The 21,739-nt window shown below is 42.4% G+C and overlaps 1 protein-coding gene across 2 annotated transcripts in view; it reads right to left on the reverse strand.

Annotated features, from left to right (window-relative positions):
* The window catches only part of PCNX2 (pecanex 2), a 310,678-nt gene that overhangs the window by 131,009 nt on the left and 157,930 nt on the right, over positions 1-21,739 (reverse strand). For both annotated transcript variants that reach the window (XM_002698790.7, XM_005226237.5), the window contains 2 exons: positions 12,636-12,777; positions 8,232-8,409 (listed from right to left, as the gene is read on the reverse strand). In XM_002698790.7, coding sequence (XP_002698836.1) covers positions 8,232-8,409; positions 12,636-12,777 — 320 coding nt within the window. The remainder of the gene's footprint in view (positions 1-8,231; positions 8,410-12,635; positions 12,778-21,739) is intronic.

The following is a 21,739-nucleotide window of genomic DNA, read 5'->3' on the forward strand; positions in this document are numbered from 1 at the left end:
TCTCACCGTTCTCCTCCCCACATCCCACACGTGGCAAGTATCTGGCAGCTTCCGGAGCGTGCCAAGCCCTCTCTCACTTCAGTGTCTTTGCACAGGCAGTTTCCTCTGCTTTAGCTCACTTTTTCCCACCTTCTTTTCTTTCTTCAAAGGTCAAGGGAAGCATCCCTGTTTCTGATTCTTCTAGAGGAATGGGGTACCATTTTTGCGTATACTCTTGAAATGCTCTACCCCAGCCACCTCCCTTGTCATACTTTACTGTAATGATCCCTTTACTCACGTGGCTTCTTTCCAGAGTCCCCAAACAGGGTGGTGACAAAGTATAGGCTCAGAGCAGAATCCTGCTCTATCATTTAATAGCTGTGAGACTTCAGGGCAATTAACCTGATTTCTGCACCTCTGTTTCCTCATCTGTACAAGGAACTGTACCCAGCCACAAAACTGCTGTGAAGATTAAGCAGGCCCATCTACACGGAGTGCTGGAAATAGTGCCTGGCTTATGGAAAGCACCAAATAAGGACTGCTTCATTCATATTATTAACCATCTCTGCGTCTAGTCCAATGTCTGGCATGTAAGAGATGCTCAATAAATGAACAATTACTTTTTAAAACAAAGTATTTTGAAAAAAATAGTTCTGTAGAAGCATTCATTCCCCAAGATGTGGCTCCATTTTAAGGTGAGACTTTGTACCAGGATACATAAAATAAAGGAAAATGCCATTTAGAAACCAATTTCAAATAACTTGAGTGCTAATTGCAGTCATCCAGAACATAGCCACTCATCATGGCTCTGGGGCCATCATTCACACAGCTTTATATAAAAACCACCTCACCCATCAATTTTAACATCATAAATGGTAAAAGTGCTATCCCCCATTCTAACAGTCTTTATTTTTTTTTCTTTTGTTTTTGCTTTTTAACTTTACAATATTGTATTGGTTTTGCCATATATCAACAGGTATACACGTGTTCTCCATCCTGAACCCTCCTCCCTCCTCCCTCCCCGTACCATCCTTCTGGGTCATCCCAGTGCACCAGCCCCAAGCATCCAGTATCGTGCATCGAACCTGGACTGGCTGAGCCATTAAAAAGAATACACTGGAATCAGTTCTAATGAGGTGGATGAAGCTGGAGCCTATTATACAGGGTGAAGTAAGCCAGAAAGAAAAACACCAATACAGTATACTAATGCATATATATGGAATTTAGAAAGATGGTAACAATAACCCTGTATACGAGACAGCAAAAGAGACACTGATGTATAGAACAGTCTTTTGGACTCTGTGGGAGAGGGAGAGGGTCGGATGATTTGGGAGAATGGCATTGAAATATGTATAATATCATATATGAAACAGTCTTTAGAATTTCATTTGCAACACAATTTGGAAATGTTGGCAGAATGATTCTCTGGCAGGACTATTTTTTCAAGTACTACTTCTCCAACTAAAAATTACTAAAAATTTCAAGATAAGATGATTTCCAAGAACTTGTTCAGCACCAGTGGGAGGGCGTGAAACCTCTGTCACCTTTGTTCCTGTCACAACCAAATGTCCTTACTTGGATCATGCTTTATTGTCCCCCAAAGATCCACGCATATCCAAGATGTTACAAGTTCATCGCGTTCAAACAATGACTGCTGGTGAGACAGTTTGAAACCTGGGACCCTTTGTGGCAACACTTGTACCTGGATGAATGTCTCCTCAAGCAACAGAATACAAAGAAACTACAAGGGACTAACTTGTACACAATATTACACAATAACTGTGTGTGTATACATGCTGAAGCTCCAATACTTTGGCTCCTTGATGTAAAGAGTCAACTTACTGGAAAAGACCCTGATGCTGGGAAAGATTCACGGCAGGAGGAGAAGGCAGTGAGAGACAATGAGATGGTTGAATGGCATCACCAATTCCATGGAAACGAGTTTGTGTAAACTCTGGGAGATAGTAAACGACTGGGAAGTCTGGTGTGCTGCAGTTCATGGGGTCATGAAGAGTCAGACATGACTGAGCGACTGCACAGCAACAGCATGGTCGTGCACACTTAGAGCCAACTGTAGATAACAAGATACACAGAGACCAGAGAGCCAACCGCAACTTCGGAGGAGCCAGCAGCGAAAGCAGGGTACCATGCATGCCCCTGCACATAACCACACCAAAGGCAAGCAAACCACCTGAGCCTCTCCTCCAGCCCAACTCCTGGACACACCCTTACCCTCACCCTAAATAAGGAACTAGCTTCCCTCTCCCCACCTGGGAGAGTGAGCAAGAGAAACTGTTATCCCTGGTGGCTCAGACAGTAAAGTGTCTGTCTACAATGTGGGAGACCCATGTTCAATCCCTGGTTTGGGAAGATCCCCTGGAGAAGGAAATGGCAATCCACTCCAGTACTATTGCCTGGAAAATCCCATGGACAGAGGAGCCTGGTAGGTTACAGTCCATGGGATCGCAAAGAGTCAGACACGACTGAGCGACTTCACTTTCACTTTCACCATCCCCTGCTGCAGCAGGGCCCCTAATAAAGCCTTGCCTGCCCTCTGATCTATTCCTATTGATTAAGGAGGCCAAGAACCCTGGTTGGTAACAATGGGGCAGAAAAGAGAGAGGAAAGGGATTGAGAGGCTAAGGGAGAGGGGACAGAAGGGCCTGACTCTTCAAAGGGGTTAAATTGAAAGAGGTGTGTGGTTGGAGCATCAAACATCATAGGATGGAATATGTGGGGACCTTTCTTTCTCTCTGCTGCTCATCTCCCCCATCCAAGAGCCCCATCCTCAAGGAATGTTTAATCCTCTCCGTCAAAGCATACATGTGTTTGCTCAGTTGCTTAGTCATGTCCAACTCTTTGCAACCTCATGGACTGTAGCCTGCCAGGCTCCTCTTTCCATGGGATTCTCCAGGCAAGAATACTGGAGAGGGTTGCCACTTCCTCCTCCAAGGAATCTACCCAATCCAGGGATCAAATCTGAGTCCTCTGCATCTCCTACACTGGTAGGTATATTCTTTACCACTGGGCCACCTGGGAAGATGACTGTTTCAATGCAACTAAATCCCTTCTGTTGAACTCTGGCCCAGATCTCATGATGTCCCACTTTTCAGTAGATCTGGTGGACAGAGAAGACCAGGCAACATTTATCTTGCAGACCTCAGGGAGGATTTGGGGACTGGAGGAGGGAGAGAGTAACATACAGGCAGGCCCTCTGGAAGCCATCTATTTCACCCTCTGGATCCCAGAGCTTTGATCTCGCTCCACAGATCATCTCTCTGTAATCACATCACATCTTTCTTTCCATAAAGCCTGAAAGATTAGGGACAACTGACTTATGATAATAATAACAAGTCCAATATTCATGCAGCTCCTTTTTTCCAAGGAAACTGGAGGCCCTTCCAAGGTCTCCACATTCATCTTGCAGCCCTTCTGCAAGGCGGGCTGCCAGGCTAACAGTGCTTTTGCTATTTAGCAGTACAGGAGCTGGGCTAGGGAAAGAGCTTAGAGATTTTGCCATGGTAAATGAGAGGATGTGTCGTAAGTCAGACTCTGATGAGTCTACTGAACAAACAAAATTTCATATTGTGCAATGAATCCCCCTAAAGAGCAGTATTCCCTGCAAAAACAATATTGGAGGTTTCTAGAAAAACTCTAGGAAATATGTGAATAGACACAATTTTTTTTACAGATATCTTAAAATGTGGAGAAAGAACAGGAAGTAGCAGTTGAGGTTGGCAGGCAGGATCTTTACAAAAAACTGTGATCTTCCTCATCACCACTGTTTTCTGTCACTAATTTCTACTGGTCTGTCTTTCCAAGAAGACCTTAAAGACCTTTCTTACACTATGTTTTTTGCTGGGGAATAAGATCTCATTTCTCATTCCAGAAAATATGCTGCTCTGTCAAGATAGAGTGAGCAGGCATCAGATGGAGCTAGGGATGTTTCAGAACTAACTTGCTTCTTCAGGATGCTGATTCTTCCAGCTTTTGTCTCACTTGCTTTTTTTTTTTCTTTTAGACTCTGCTATTATGCCTAGCAGAGCAGACTATTCAAATTACACTTGCTAAGGCTCCCTCAATTAGAGGAGACAGGAATGCTGTCACTATGGTTCTCTCTGAAATTATTAGCACTTTCATGGGTGCTTCAGAAAGATGACAGCAAGTGGAACCCAAATGCCTGCAGCACTGAGTTTCTTTACTTTTTTAAATTTTGATTATATATTAGGGTAGAGCAAATTAACAATGTTGTGACAGTTTCAGATGGACAGCAAGGGGACTCAGCATACATGTACATGTATCCATTCTGTCCCCAACTCCCCTCACATCCAGACTGCCACACAACATTGAGGAGAGCTCCTTGTGCTATATAGTAGGTTCTTGTTCATTATCCATTTTAAGTGAGAACAAGACAGGAGTAGATACCAGATCTGAGATTCATACTACATCCAAATTTAGCATCACAACCTTAATTCTGGGCACCATCTGCAAGCAAACCCAGTCTGGCAAATTGGACCATAAAAAAAAAAAAAGAAAAGAAAAGAAAAATAAATATAGCAGTGTGTACATGTTAATCCCGTAGGAAGCATCACTACAAACAAAGCTAGTGGGGGTGATGGAATTCCAGTTGAGCTATTTCAAATCCTAAAAGATGATGCTGTGAAAGTGCTGCACTCAATATGCCAGCAAATTTGGAAAACTCAGCAGTGGCCACAGGACTGGAAAAGGTCAGTTTTCATTCCAATCCCAAAGAAGGGCAATGCTAAAGAATGCTCAAACTACCACACAATTGCACTCATCTCACATGCTAGCAAAATAATGCTCAAAATTCTCCAAGCCAGGCTTCAACAGTACATGAACCATGAACTTCCTGATGTTCAAGCTGGATTTAGAAAAGCCAGAGGAACCGGAGATCAAATTGCCAACATCCACTGGATCATCAAAAAAGCAAGTAAGTTCCAAAAAAACATCTACTTCTGCTTTATTGACTATGCCAAGGCCTTTGACTGTGTAGATCACAATAAACTGTGGAAAATTCTTAAAGAGATGGGAATACCAGACCACCTCCTGAGAAATCTGTATGCAGGTCAAAAAGCAACAATTAGAACTGGACATGGAACAACAGACTGGGTCCAAATAGGAAAAGGAATATGTCAAAGCTATATATTGTCACCCTGCTTATTTAACTTATATGCAGAGTACATCATGAGAAATGTCAGGCTGGATGAAGCACAAGCTGGAATCAAGATTGCTGGGAGAAATATCAATAACCTCAGATATGCAGAAAATGAAGAAGAACTAAAGAGCCTCTTGATGAAAGTGAAAGAGGAGAGTGAAAAAGTTGGCTTAAAACTCAACATTCAGAAAACGAAGATCATGGCATCCGGTCCCATCACTTCATGGGAAATAGATGGGGAAACAGTGTAAACAGTGACAGACTCTTTTCCTGGGCTCCCAAACCACTGCAGATGGTAACTGCACCCATGAAATTAAAAGACGCTTGCTCCTTGGAAGAAAAGTTATGACCAACCTAGACAGCATATTAAAAAGCAGAGACATTACTTTGCCAAAAAAGATCTATCTAGTCAAAGCTATGGTTTTTCCAGTAGTCATGTATGGATGTGAGTTGGACTATAAAGAAAGCCAAGCAGCAAAGAATTGATGCTTTTGAACTGTGGTGCTGGAGAAGACTCTTGAGAGTCTCTTGGATTGCAAAGAGATCCAGCCAGTCATCCTAAAGAAATCAGTCCTGAATATTCATTGGAAGGACTGATACTGAAGTTGAAACTCCAATACTTTGGCCACCTGATGGGAAGAGCCGACTCATTAAAATGACTTTGATGCTGGGAAAGATTGAAGGCAGGAGGGGAAGGGGACAACAGAGGATGAGATGGTTGGAGGGTGAGTTTGAGTAAGCTCTAGGAGTTGGTGATGGACAGGGAAGCCTGGCGTGCTGCAGTTCATGGGGTCACAAAGAGTCAGATATGACTGAGCAACTGAACTGAACTGAACTAAACATGTCAATCCCAAACTGCCTATCTCTTTTCTCCTTCTTTTCCTGCTGGCAATCACACGTATGTTAAGTCTATTAGTCTGTTTCTGCTTTGTAAGTAAAGAACTATTAATTTGTTAATAGTTTCAGACTGTGTACCATCAGGCTTCACCCTCCTCGTTATCATATGCACAGGCTGGCACTAAGTGCCCACCTGGACAGGAAGAAGAACAACAGATCTGCATAAATCCTTCCTCTACTGCCAGCAAGCCCTCTTGATCTGGACATCTGCCCCTAGCAGGCATCTTAGCAGTAACCATCTCTCAACTGACCAGCAGGCTGATCAGTGGGGAGGCTGCCATCCCCCCAGCAAATGAAAATCCCTGTTCTTATTGCAGACGTGGAATCACTTAAGAAGACTATTACAGGAGGTGCTCACCCTTCTCTGCTAAGTTCTTGTTCACCTGGCACCTGGCACTAATACAGGCGGCTATTGAAACAAACGGTTCAGTACAGAAAAGCAGCCGCACTCCTTCACGTCCTAAGCAGGGTGTAACTTTTTTTTTCTACTTAAAATGGCTTTAAAAGTCCTACCTCATATTTGGAAAGCAGATGCTATTTAAACCTTTCTCTTCTCAGAGAAGGAAATGGAAATCCACTCCAGTATTCTTGCCTGGAAAAGTCCATGGGCAGAGGAGCCTGGTGGGCTACAGTCCATGGGGTTACATGTCTGAGCACGTGTGAGTGAGAAGGGTGAAGGGAGATGGGTCAGTAGCAATAAACTGGTAGAACTCAAACAAACGAAACCTTCTCTTCTACTTAACATTAATCAATCCTCTCACCTTGTGAGACTGGCATCATTATTTATAATTTTCAAAGAAACTAGGGTTCAGGCAAGAATATAAATATTATCAAGTCAAGATATAAATAATGCCAGAGTTAGGAATTTAAACCATTGCAACCCATTTTGCATCTGATAATAAGCTCTTACTTCTATGAGTAGTAAAATTATTTACAACTTCATCAATGCTTTTAAGATCAAAAGGAGACAATTTTACATTTATTATGTGAGATCATGGACATTTAGACATAATGAAGAAAAACAGATTACAGAAGCCTGTGACTTGAATCATCAGAAAAATGTTATAAATTTACCAAGACAAAACAGAACCCAGACAAAAGGAAAACAAACCTTTGTGGGTTAAAGACCAAAGCCGAAACTTGGGAATAAAATGTGGAAACTAGGGTGGGCTGCCAAAGTGATATAATTGGAATATTTGAATTTTTGTCACTTAGAACAAGAGGAAGCCAGGTGAAGGAAAGGACAGGTAATAGCGAAATTAATAGAACTAACTCAATAGAGGTTAAAAATGAAATTCAGGAAAAGAACCTTAGAATTTAAAAATGATTAACCAAAAGGGGGAACAGGACACTATCAGGGCAGAAAACCATGCCTGCTATATTAAATGGAGCATGTGAGGAAAGAGTTTTCCAAATTATTTTCCTAACTTCTGCTTACATCCCAGCTTTGTTACATTACTCAGAGCACATACACTCAGACCAGTATTCCAAGGAGCTCACCTTCCTCTGTTAAATGTTAGGTACTATTCCCATATATTGGAGAAGGAAATGGCAACCCACTCCAGTGTTCTTGCCTGGAGAATCCCAGGGACGGGGGAGCCTGGTGGGCTGCCGTCTATGGGGTCACACAGAGTCGGACACGACTGAAGCGACTTAGCAGCAGTAGCATTCCCATATATTTGCCTGAACTGTGATTAGGGTTTCCCACTGCCCATGGGTGAACTTATACCAGATGAAATCTTGACCTGAGACAAGCTAGGGAAAGAAAGCACTCCAAGAGTCCCAGGTCTCTGGTTCCATGTCTCAAACTTTACCTCCAGAGGCAAAATGGTAAGTTTTTTTTAAAAAAAGAAAATAAGTCTGGTTGCTAGTTTTTAATTCTAAGCATTTTGAGATCTAGGAAGTTCCACAAAGAGATTGTTAACAGAGACAAAGATCACAGAATTTCAAGCAACACAAATGGCTAATTCATGCTAATTAGTGATTTTTGGCAAATAACATGACAGACATCCATTTCATGGGGAATGCTCCTCAAATGACAGCGGGAGTGTGACATGCATATGTAATTCAATTTAATTTAATGCTATAATTGTTTTAAAGACAATGTTTCGACCTCTTAAAGCATTTGGTGAGAGATGCACCTTTTCTATTTTGAAATGAAGAAAAGAGCTTAACTTGCCTTGCTGAATAAAATGGACACCATGAAGAAATCCAGTAAGAAACTCTCTGAAATATCTTTGTAGTCGAAATGGAAAAAGATCACTGTGAAGCCCAAGTGAGTAAACTGATGGACTGGGTTACAGAAAGAGGTCCGCAGCAGCTTCATGCCTGCAATGACCATCAGAAAAATGTCCCAGCTGTTGAAAAGGAAAGAAAGGAGATGATCAGTGGCGGTCCACACGCTGCTGGGTGAGTTACAACGGCTCACGTGTCTTGAGTGCTTACTGTGAGTTATGCACATTACAAAAAGCCAAGACGGTAGGTTATTATCTTCATTTTACAGAGGAGTAAACTGAGTCTCAGAGTTTCAGTCACTCATCTCATGGGGTGAGACTGGATCCCAAGGGACTCGCCAACACAGACTCTGCCACTAGAGGCAGCTTCCCCACTGCGCTCAGAACTTTGCGATCAAGGGCACAGAGCTTCCTGGGAGCTTATCTGAAGGAGCTACTGCATTGTCAAGTTCCACGGGAAGCTTGGTGGCAAGTGAGAAAGCAGAGCAGGTTGTCCTTGTTAGCATCTGCTCAGTGCGAGCCTTTAAAATTTACAAAATCTCACTGAATCAATGCCATAACAGTGAGAAGTGTTAGTCACTGGGTCGTGTCCAACTCTTTGCGATGCCATGGACTGTAGCCCACCAGGCTCCTCTGTCCACAGAATTCTCCAGGCAAGAATACTAGAGTGGGTTGCCATTCTTTTCTCCAGGGATCTTCCTGATCCAGGGATCAAACCCAGGCCTCCTGCATTGCAGGCAGATTCTTTAACATCTGAGTAACAGTAGCTAATATTAAATTCTGATTTAAGGAAAAATCCCACTGTCTCAATAAAGCTGTATTTACTTTACATATTCATTGCCAATGTTTTCCACCATATTTGTTGTCTTTGTAAACGTAAGCTTTCTGATCTTGTTTTCCCCACTGAAAATTACATCAACAACATGACACAGGCCCCCACGACCTAGACCTTTTGAGTTAAGAAGCAGGACAGAGGCAGACCCACAAAGAAATAGCAGGACTTTGCTGTGAGGACCAAACTCCTGAATTTGCCTGTCTAACCATTTTGGGGGAAGGTGCTGTGTGCACAATTCTAGCAGACAACAAGGTCAACAATCTACCCATCTTGAGACGGGAAGGTAACTGATCAGTGCTCAGAACAGCCAGAAAGAGCACACCACTACCTCCTTGAGGGGTCTGTCCTTTTGAAAGAAAGTCTTGCACATTTTAACCAGATTCCCCTCCAGTTTGAACATCCTATTTGGGAACTCAAAAGAAAAAGAAGTGGAAGTATGTTCCAGAGAACAGTTGCACTTAAAAGTTAGGTTTCCTTTTTAAAAAAAAATTTATTAACATATAGCTGATTTACAATGTGGTGATAATTTCTGCTGTACAGCAGTGACTCAGTTATACCCTTATCAGCATTAATACGTCAGGATCCAGGCATTAAAAGCATGTCTCCTAAGTCTTGGCATCCATCAAGTACAAAATTGTCATTTTTGTCATCAAAAAGATCTAATGGTAGTATTTTCATTGGCCTTTGGCCTCAGTCTAGTAATTTATACGCTTTCAGACCTAGTGTTGCAATCGATTCTACCCTGTCCCTAAGTGAGGTCTGGTCAAAGCACTGTGTGGGCTTAGATTTGGCTTCTGAGAAAAACTAGTCCTGATTACATGCAGATGTGGGGAGAGTGAGAAGGTGTTTAGCAACCTCTATTCCTTCAGCGAGGCTGAGCACTGCTCCATAACCCCTTTCTTTTCCAGTAGAAACTAATGACCATGATGAACTTACAGTATGAAAACAGGACTTGAGGCCCGTCTGCCGTTGACAACAGCCCAGGATATCAGAATCCCAATGGCGCAGCCAAAGTTCTTGGGGAGAGGGGACCCAAAGATAAGGTGTCCCAAGGCTAGGGATATTCTGGTTTTCAAAGGAGATGAGTGGGTTTTCTCGGTTATTCAGGCAAAAATCTAGATGAGGGTTAATGCTAAACTGTGTTTTCCATGACCATGACTAAAGTGGACAGCGCCCATTTTATATTTATTAATGACGACTGGTAAAGACTAAGAGAGAGCTTAAGGAGTGATGCTTAGGGCTTTTCTAACATTGCAACTGTAATGGTTACAGCCAATGGTTCACAGATGGTTGTAGGCTTAGCTAAAGATTTTATAAAGGCTTAAGTAGCAATCAGTGAACAATGGCCTGGGATAAAGGCAAAGCATCCCTTTAAATCACACTGGCAGATGCCTAACAAGACCCCATGAAGCACCCACTCATTTACCAGCCCACTCAATTGTCCATCCATCCATCCATCCTCCTACCATTTCCTGTTATTACAAGTTGACTAAGAAATGGTGCCTGCCATTGAGGAGTTCACTATCTGGTACTGTGGTTCTCAATGAGGGTAGGGTGTGGGCTGGGCTTACCCAGGTCTCTAGGTCTCTAGGAGATACTGACACATGGCCTCCTGCTGTCCTGTTTGAGAACAGGTGGTGTAGTGGGGTACTTGAAATCTTGAGAGAGGTTTTTTAAGTCTTCAGATGGATGCCTCGAGAATATAAAGGAGTCATCACTTTGGGCTCTGAGAAAAAGAATTCTGTTCGTATCGTCTGGGAGTTAAGAGTATTTGCAGGTACATAGGAGAGGTGCCACTTCTAACTTTAGTGTCTTGAAAAAAATAGAGATTAATATTACTTAAAATTGGACTCTCAACGAATTGGGTTTATTCGACTCTTTGTAATTCTTAACCTTTATATCCATCCTCCACCAACAGCCAGAGCTGCTTGGCCTCAACTGGCAGGTTTGACTCTCAAGGTCCTAGTCCTGAGGTGGGGAAGTGAGAACGTTAAATGCTTTGCCGATTTATTGCAGGGCAACACTGGTACTTGGGTGGCTGCTTTGGTTCTGACTGTGAATCCTTGTTCTGGAAACTGAGGATCTACCTTGTCCCAGAATGTCTTCATGGGGTCAGCCAAAATGGACCCACACTGGAAACAGATGCCACTAGAAACTCACTGGATGTTCTAGATGTAGGGCTATCTCACGCATCGGGCCCCACCCAAACTGTAAAGAGGTCTGCAGTCGCACCAGCTGCCTTCTCTGTCTAGTAAGACTAAACCTTCATCACTGGATCCAACGTCTAGGAGTTTAAATACCAAACGGTATGGACTTCTTGGGCTTCCCAGGCGGCACTAGTGGTAAAGAACCCACCTGCCAAGTCAGGAGACATAAGAGACATGGGTTTTATCCCTGAGTCAGGAAGACCACCTGGAGGAGGGTATGACAACCCACTCCAGTATTCTTGCCTGGAGAATCCCATGGACAGTGGAGCCTGGAGGGCTACAATCTATAGGATTGCAAAGAGTTGACATGATTGAAGTGACTTAGCACACACACATGGACTTCTTGCCCTGGCCTGATCGAACCAGGTCTGGTATAGAAGGAAAGCAGAGTCTAATACAGACAGGAAGGTTATAAGGTCATTTCATTTAGCATCTGCTTTGAGTGACCACGAATCTATTCAAGGTCCAACCAAGAAATAACATGACTTTTATCTGAGTTTGCTTAATCTTTGACAAATACTGATTAATTTGTTCTCACCCCACACCCCTAAAGGAAGAGTACGCCTGCTTGAAATTACACATAATGGTTGACATGGTCATGTGATGTTTAAGCAACATGACTCAGAAGCAAATCTGAGAAGGAATCTCTTTTACATCCTCCTCCTCTATTGACTCATTGGCAGAAATGTCAACCTTTTGTAGGAAAAACACATCCATAAATTATCAAGTAGACTTTCATTTGTAAATTCAGAGTTCATTTTAAAATAAAACATTTTGCAAAAACATGAGCATCTTGATGACATGAAGTCTCTTTGTGGTCCATTTTTTCTTTTAATTACAAGGCTTCTCCTGATAAATCTCTGTCACTGCAGAGACAACAGTGACAGTGATTAATTTCCCCCTCCCTCAAGCACAAAATGATACAGTCTTTGCTAAATGAAATGACATGAGGCAATTCATAGAGTTGTAGGCATGATCTTCAGAACTCCAGGAACCCCGGGATCACACTGTGCTGCCATCATCTCATTAAGGCTTCTGACTACTGTTCCACAGGATGATTTTCAAATCTATTGACAATTTATTTCCAAGATCACTTCAAGCAGATCTAACTCTGTTTGCACCCCAGTCTTTCTACAATAACCATCTAGCCACAGCAAGTTTGAGTAAAAGGCCACCATGGCTTACTGTTACTTGGCCCATCATTAGTAGACAGAACTGGCTCTTGCTGCAGCCTGTTCAGAGAAAATGCACTAGATTTTGAAAACGTGTTGATTCAAATCATAGTGTGAAAAAACTTCTCCACTTACTGGGTACCAAGTCGCCGGTAATTGCTTATTGAAAATGCATCCGTTGTGAGGGCATTCAAAATGATTGCTGGGTACAAGATGTATTTTTCAAAACATTGAAGCCAAACATAGAGTCTTTCAAACCACATTAAATGGGCAACATCTGAAAGAAACACAAAACCACTGAGAACAGCCACCGATCAAATTATTTTTCTCAAGTACATGTGATAATAAGTGATACTCCCCTTCCTTTCATTCAAAAGCTGCAGAACTCTAGATACATGATAGACCAATTTTCTTTCTAAGCAGGCACTTTTTTCTGTTTCTACATCATTCATAAATAATAATATACAGTATAGGCCAGTTTCCTAATTTTTCAAGTCAATTGATTTTTTCAAATTAGTTATTACTGGGACCAATGAAATCAGCTGTCATATCACATCAAGGCATCTCAGAGTGAGTGAGGCTAGAAAGTGAAGGATAGAGACTTGGGGAATGATCTCATGGACCTGTCTTCTCTTAAGCTTAGAGTTGGTTCTGAGTCTGGGGCTCATTTCTGGGCTCTCTCTTTTTTCATTTATAAACCCACAAGCAAATCCCTGGCCATCTATATATGTACCAGAAAGCTGATCCCTAATCTCCTGTGACTATGAATGTATTACTTTTCTGTGAGCCTTCACAATGAAGGAAGTATCACGGAAGTAAGGTTCATTTTCACAAGGGCTAAAGTTTTAAGTTACACCAATCTGGGTTTACAAATAACTGTGAAAAGAAGAGAAGTGAAAAGCAAAGGAGAAAAGAAAAGATATACTCATTTGAATGCAGAATTCCAACTAATAGCAAGGAGAGATAAGAAAGCTTTCCTCAGCAATCAATGCAAAGAAATAGAAGAAAACAACAGAATGGGAAAGACTAGAGATCTCTTCAAGAAAATTAGAGATACCAAGGGAACATTTCATGCAAAGATGGGCTCAATAAAAGACAGAAATGCTAAGGACCCAACAGAAGCAGAAGATATTAAGAAGAGGTGGCAAGAATACACAGAAGAACTATATAAAAAAGATCTTCACTACCCAGATAATCACGATGGTGTGATCACTGACCTAGAGCCAGACATCCTGGAATGTGAAGTCAAGTGGGCCTTAGGAAGCTAGTGGAAGTGATGGAATTCCAGTTGAGCTATTTCAAATCCTGAAAGATGATGCTGTGAAAGTGCTGCACTCAATATGCCAGCAAATTTGGAAAACTCCGCAGTGGCCACAGGACTGAAAAAGGCCAGTTTTCATTCCAATCCCAAAGACAGGTAATGCCAAAGAATGCTCAAACTACCGCACAATTGCACTCATCTCACATGCTAGCAAAGTAATGTTTAAAATTCCCCAAGCCAGGCTTCAACAATATGTGAACCATGAACTTCCAGATGTTCAAGCTGGTTTTAGAAAAGGCAGAGGAACCAGAGATCAAATTGCCAACATCCGCTGGATCATCAAAAAAGCAAGAGAGTTCCAGAAAAACATCTATTTCTGCTTTATCGACTATGCCAAAGCCTTTGACTGTGTGGATCACAATAAACTGTGGAAAATTCTGAAAGAGATGGGAATACCAGACCACCTGATCTGCCTCTTGAGAAACCTGTATGCAGGTCAGGCAGCAACAGTTAGAACTGGACATGGAACAACAGACTGGTTCCAAATAGGAAAAGGAGTATGTCAAGGCTGTATATTGTCACCCTGATTATTTAACTTATATGCAGAGTACATCATGAGAAACGCTGGGCTGGAAGAAGCACAAGCTGGAATCAAGATTGCTGGGAGAAATATTGATAACCTCAGATATGCAGATGGCACCACCCTTATGGCAGAAAGTGAAGAACTAAAGAGCCTGTTGATGAAAGTGAAAGAGGAGAGTGAAAAAGTTGGCTTAAAGCTCAACATTCAGAAAACTAAGATCATGGCATCTGGTCCCATCACTTCATGGGAAATAGATGGGGAAACAGTGGAAACAGTGACAGACTTTATTTTTGGGGGGTCCAAAATCACTGCAGATGGTGACTGTAGCCATGAAATTAAAAGACGCTTACTCCTTGGAAAGTTATGACCAACCTAGATAGCATATTCAAAAGCAGAGACATTACTTTGCCAACAAATGTCCATCTAGTCAAAGCTATGGTTTTTCCAGTGGTCATGTACAGATGTGAGAGTTGGACTACAAAGAAAGCTGAGCGCAGAAGAATTGATGCTTTTGAACTGTGGTGTTGGAGAAGACTTGTGAGTCCCTTAGACTGCAAGGAGATCCAACCAGTCCATATTGAAGGAGATCAGTCCTGGGTGTTCATTGGAAGGACTGATGTTGAAGTTGAAACTCCAATACTTTGGCCACCTGATGTGAAGAGTTGACTCATTGGAAAAGACCCTGGTTCTGGGAAAGACTGAGGGCAGGAGGAGAAGGGGACAACAGAGGATGAGATGGTTGGATGGTATCATCGACTTGATGGACATGGGTTTGGGTGGACTCCGGGAGTTGGTGATGGACAGGGAGGCCTGGCGTGCTGCGGTTCATGGGGTTGCAGAGTCAGATATGACTGAGCGACTGAACGGAACTGAACTGAATTTGGATTTGCATTCAGACTCTACCAACCACTAGTGTGTGGTCACGAACAGTTGCCTTCATCTTTCTAAGCCTCAGTTTTGTATGTTCTGTTCATCCTTCCTACTACTCACAGTGAAGAAGTCAGCTCTCCTGCCCATGATGGGGTAAATGCAGTACCTCTTACCCATCTCTTCCCACTTCTCTCTATGGGGAAAAGTGGATGGTCCAATTGGTCAGAGCACAAACCTCCTTGGGTCATAGTATTGGGGATAGGGAAACACTGCACCCCTGCCCTCCTCGGCTTTCCTTCTCCATGGGGAGTGCACAGTAGGTTTAGATCCTCAGGTGGGCCCACCTCACCACCCCACCTCGCAGATCTCTGTCTGCTGGTAACTGGGAGGCTGAGGTAGACCCCAGCCCACCATTAGAGCTGGGCAAATGGGCCAGACATGGCAGGACTCAAAGCCTATATCTGTCAAGAGGGAAGGGGACCCCATCAAACTTCTGGAATCATATCCACCTTCAACAATGTATAAGTTAAAAAACTTATACCCCAATAGTTTATAATGAAAAACCAACAGAGCCTGGTAGGTTTTATGCTGTTTGGATGACACAAGGATCAATTCATCAAAGAGAAACAGCAGACACATACTGTACAGAGTGACATAGCAGGGACATAAAATGAGCCATTCCCTCCATAAGAAACCAAGGTTTCTCATCCAGGACTAGAGACAAATTAGCATTCCCACCTGACTTCACTGGGACTTTATGTGACGGGCACAGAAAGCAATACACACACACATGTGCACACAATTGGGAAGGGTCCTATGTTCTTGCCTGGAGAATCCCAGGGATGGGGCAGCCTGGTGGGCTGCCGTCCATGGGGTCGCACAGAGTCGGACACGACTGAAGCGACTTAGCAGCAGCAGCAGCATTATACTTCTTCCTTTTATGTGGTTTAAATTCTATATAAGAATATATACATTTATAACTCAAAAACACAAAGACTACCTTCACGTGATTGAGGTTATGAGAAGAGGTTTGGCATTCAGAAATCTTGCTTGAAAATAATTAATTTGAATGACATGGGCATGGTGAGAATTTACAGAGTAAACATTTTATCGCACGGGAACCAGCAAGAATAAACACCCCAGTGGCCAGCTTAACAAGCAGAAGAGAGATACAATGAGAAATTATCAAATTAGGGGCAAATTTTAGTTATAAATGAAACAGGGAGGAAGTGTTAAAGGAAAAATAGTTCAAAAATAAGGATATTGGGAAAGAATTCAACTTTGAATATTCTTAATGGTCAATGAGTGATGTTTTCTGGTCAGGGTATGGAAATGGGTTAATTTTTAAGTAATGAAGTTTATGATATATAATTGGCTTCCCTAGTAGCTAAAGACCGGAGAAGGCAATGGCACCCCACTCCAGTACTCTTGCCTGGAAATCCCATGGATGGAGGAGCCTGGTAGGCTGCAGTCCATGGGATCGCTAGGAGTCGGATACAACTGAGCAGCTTCACTTTATTTTTTCACTTTCCTGCATTGGAGAAGGAAATGGCAACCCACTCCAGTGTTCTTGCCTGGAGAATCCCAGGGACGGGGGAGGCTGGTGGGCTGCCGTCTATGGGATCACACAGAGTCGGACACGACTGAAGTGACTTAGCAGCAGCAGCAGCAGTAGCAGTAGCAGTAGCTAAAGACAATAAAACATCTGCCTGCAATGCAGGAGATCTGGGTTCGATCCCTGGGTGGGGAAGAGTCCCTGGAGAAGGAAATGGCTATCTACTCCAGTATTCTTGCCTGGAGAATCCCATGGACAGAGGAGCCTGGTGAGCTACAGTCCATGGGGTCACAAAATGTCAGACACAACTCAGCGACTAACACACACACACAGGTATATTATATATTTTACATGTAGATAAAAAGGTTTTTGTCTTTTGTGAAAGTATACATGAAAAATAAGAATAATAAATCCCCAACTGTTTCCAAGCAAATGACTTTGACCCCTACTTCCTATAGAAAATGGAAGCTATTAGGAATAAATTCCCCCACATCCAAACCCTTCAACTACAAATTTATCTGTATTCACACCCACCTTCTTGCTCCTCCTAAGGGTAACCCCACAGACGCCCTGGACCCCATGATTCCTGACACCTTGGTTCCCTCTTACTAACCAATGGCTCTTTCCCAATGGCCAGTGGCAAGATTCTGGTCTTGGCCAAGTTGAAAACTTGCCTTCACCAGCATCTCCTTCTAGTGGCTCATCACTCTGTCCTTTTTGGCACAGTCAAGCTTTTTGGAAAAGTTGGCAGTGTCTGACAATCCCAGTTCCTTGTCTCCTGTTTCCTGGTGAAACTTTTGCACTAGGGGTTTGCCCAGAACCTTTGCCAGAACTGCCAATGGCAAGGCCATTTGTGAGCTCCCAAAAGATGGATAACTGATGCTTCTCAGTCTATCTTACTGGAGTTAAAATTTTCTGAGATATAAAATATCATTGATTTTTCCTTCTTTCTACAACCCTCACCTTGGCTTCTCTGCCTTGCCAATTCCTGTTGTTGTTGTTTAGTCACTAAGTCGTGTCCGACTCTTTGGCAACTCCATGGACTATGGTCTTCCAGGCTCCTCTGTCCATGGGATTTCCCAGGCAAGAATACTGGAGCTGGTTGCCATTTCCTTCTCTAGGGGATCTTCCCCATCCAAGGATCGAACCCATGCAGGCGGATTCTTTACACTGAGTCACCAGGGAAGCCCAACTCCTGCTTGCACTCAAACTTTTCTACTGTTCCCACTTTCTTTGCAGGGGCCTCTTCTTCTCCCTTGGTCAATTGTCTTCCTTGGACTTCTTTGCCATTTTTCTCATTTTCTTGGGCTGATTGCCTCAACATCCCTAATGTTAATTATTACTTCCATAACACTGATGACACTCAGGTCTGTAACTCAGTTTTCCATCTCTCTTTTGGTGTTTCCTAGATCTAGACACTCAACTGAATAGCTTCATCTGATGTCCTGAAAAAACTCTTCAAATACAATATGAACTCAGTCAGCCTCCGCACCCCTGCTCCTCCTCATGAACTCTTTATCTTATTTAATGAGACATGCATTTGCTTAGTCATGCAGGCAATATACTGTGGAGTCACCCCGACTCGGTTGTTCTCAATCATGGTTGCATGTTGGAATCACTTGAGGACAAGGCTGAAAAATATTGCCCTAGGACGGCGATTCTCAAACTTGGGCATGCAAATAAACTACTTGTTAAAAGGCACAATCTGATCCAATAGGTCCAGAGTGGAGCCGGACACCCTGCATGTCTAACAGACTTCTGGGGGATGCTGCTGGTCTCCACACCCCACACGGTACTGAGAAACAGGTACCAGCAGCAGCAGCATCCTCAGGAAGCTTGTTAAAAATGCAGATTCTCAGATGCAGTCCTGGACCAGCTGAGTCAGAAACCTATGGGCTGGGTCCAGTAATCCACGTTTCACAAACCCTGCAAGAGATTCTGATATGTGTTCGGGTTTGAGAATCACTGTTCTAGTTCTTCTTCTACACAGGACTAGACTATGTTGAGTCTACGTGCTTCTTACCTATCTCCTCCTTCCTAGTTTCACTGTTCAGATATGCAATCTCTTAGCCTTAAACAAAACTGTAACTGTTTTTTATCAAAATGAACTCTCTCTTTCCTAACCCCATCATTTGTGTGCACTGGATGCCATTACCCCTTACCTACATAAGGACCTTTCTCTGTGCAGGACTGTTCTCCTTCTTATTCTCTCTGTATTGAATCATCCTCATCAAAATAAAAGCACACTGTAATATCTTTAGTCCTAAAAAAAGATACCCTCCCTTGACCATTTTCCTTCCAGATGCTGGATATTTTCCAGATACTGCCCTATTTCTTTGCACCTCTTTGTAATAATTTCTGAAAAAAACTTTTTCTGATTACACTCATTTTCTCCACAACATAACTCCTTCTGTCTTCTGAGTTCACTCCAGTCAGAGTCTCATTCCAACTGAGTCATGAAATTTCTTTTTTAAGGACCTCACATTGCTATCCAATGGCCAGCCTCAGTCCTCATCTTATTCAACCTCTCAGCAGTATCTGATCCAGTTTATTACCCCATACTTCTAGTAATTCCCTACATGATCTTATCCAGTTCCATGGCCTTAAACATCTATTGTCAATATGTTGTTGACTACTAAAAATATATCTCCATGCATGGGCCTCTTTTCTGGGCTTCAAACCAGTGTATCCAACTATCTTTTAAACATATTTGGAATGTCTAATAAGCATCTCAGCAAAGGTCTTCATTTCATGCTCTCACCTAAACCTACTCCTCCCGTGTCCACCATTCATTCATTCCATAAATGAGACAGACAACTCTGCCAGAGTTGCATAATCTATGGCATAATCAGCATCCCAAACATTACAAAATCTCTGCCCTGATGGAACTTACATTCTAGTATGGACAATACAAACATAATGAATATGTAAACTATACAGTATATAATAAAGGATGGGTAACGAATGAAAGAATTCACAGGGACAACAATGTAAAATAGAGTGGCATGAGAGACACAATTAAGAAGATGACATTTGAGAAGCAAGATGCCATCTGGACAACAGTTCATTAAATGTACTCCCCCATCACCTAGTCTCTCAGGCCAAAATCCTTTCCTTCGTCTCTTCTGGGTTGGATCTTACACCTCCAACCCATAAGCAAATCTTACTGGCTCTATCTTCAAAATCTATCCCAAATTTAACCATATTTATCCTCTTGTGCTACCATCACACCGAGTCGTCATTATTTCTCACCTACTTCCTTAAAACTGGACTCCTTGCTTCTTTCAATGTTCCCAGACCCACAATTTATAATCCAATCAGCAGCCAGAGGAATTTTTAAGACATTGTTAATACCCTATTCAACCCACTCCAAGTATTCTTGCCTAGAGAACCCTGTGGACAGAGGAGGCCTGGTGGGCTGCCGTCTATGGGGTTGCACAGAGTCAGACACAACTGAAGTGACTTAGCAGCAGCAGCATCTCTCTCGCATGGCTTTTCATCCTAATTATGATAAAAATCCTGTGTCAAATTTTATTTAGTTAATCCCCAAAAATTCACACTCCCCTTTTTCATGGAACTGATGCTGGTAAGTGGCTGCCAAGCTGGGGATCCCATTTCCTGGTTATTCCTTGCATATGAGAGGATCATGTGGCTCATTCTTGCCAAAAAAAATGAGAGCAGAAGTGTGTCATTTCCAAATCAACTGGCTAGGTACTAGGTGCATGATCCTACATGTGTCTTCTTCCTTCTATCTGCTGGCACAAGAATGTTAACATTCTAGAGTAACCCTGAAACCATAAGATGAGGCTTCCAAATATTGAAGAAATATCATACCTAAGTGATCATGACCCTCCACTATGATAGGGACAATGACTAGGAAAAACCTTTTGATCACATCCCATTGGACTTTGCATGAACAAAATATATGCTTTTATTTCAAACCCATCAAGATTTGGAGGCATCTGCCATGATATTTTGGAGAAGGAAATGGCAACCCACTCCAGTGTTCTTGCCTGGAGAATCCCAGGGATGGGGGAGCCTGGTGGGCTGCCCTCTATGGGGTCGCACAGAGTCGGACACGACTGAAGCGACTTAGCAGCAGCAGCAGCAGCCATGATATTTAGCCTCCTCCTATCTTTTGACTAACAGAACATCCAATGTCCTTACCATGTTTTAGAAGACCCTTATAATTTGGCACTTTGTTACCTTTTTGATCTTATTTCCAATCACTTTCTCCATTATGCATTCTCATCCTTGGTGATTCTCCTTGAATATTACATACACCAAGCTTGTTCTCTTTCAGAAGTTTTGCATCTGCTGTCCATTCTGCCTAGGACTCTCCTCTTCAGATATTTTTATAACTCACTCACTCGTCCTTTTGAAGTCTGCTCAAGAATCGCATCCTCAGTAGGTCCCTTTCTTACTACCATATCTAAAACGGCCTCCTTGTGTCACAATTTTTTTAGTCTAATGAACTTTTCTTTATAAAACGGCTCAATTTGATACTTTGTTTGTGTCTTTATTTGTGTGTTATTTGTTTTCTGCTTTCTCCACTACAGGGTAAGCTCCACAAGGGCAAGGACTTTGTCTTGTTCACTACCATATTCCCCATGTTGACACAGTAATCCTTCAATAATATGTGTTGAGTAAATGAATGGATGATCTCCTGGGCTCCAGTTTCTTTACATACCATCTGTTTTTCTGTCCTGTTGCCATAAAAGAACTCTTTGAAATGTACATTTAGCCACTGTATATTTCATAGTCTTCATTGTTCTCCACTGTGTCTATCCATACACCCCAAGTACCTTAATATGGCATATAGGCATTTCATAATATGCTGCTATGTAACTCTATGGATTCACCTTCTATCAATTTTCCACTTACATCCTATACTGAACTGACTCCCTGGATTATCAATGCTGGATTTTTTAAAAAACCTTTTCATTTATCTCTTTTAAACACAGAAACAT

Source organism: Bos taurus, chromosome 28 (assembly GCF_002263795.3).
Source record: "Bos taurus isolate L1 Dominette 01449 registration number 42190680 breed Hereford chromosome 28, ARS-UCD2.0, whole genome shotgun sequence".
Classification (NCBI taxonomy): domain Eukaryota; kingdom Metazoa; phylum Chordata; class Mammalia; order Artiodactyla; family Bovidae; genus Bos; species Bos taurus.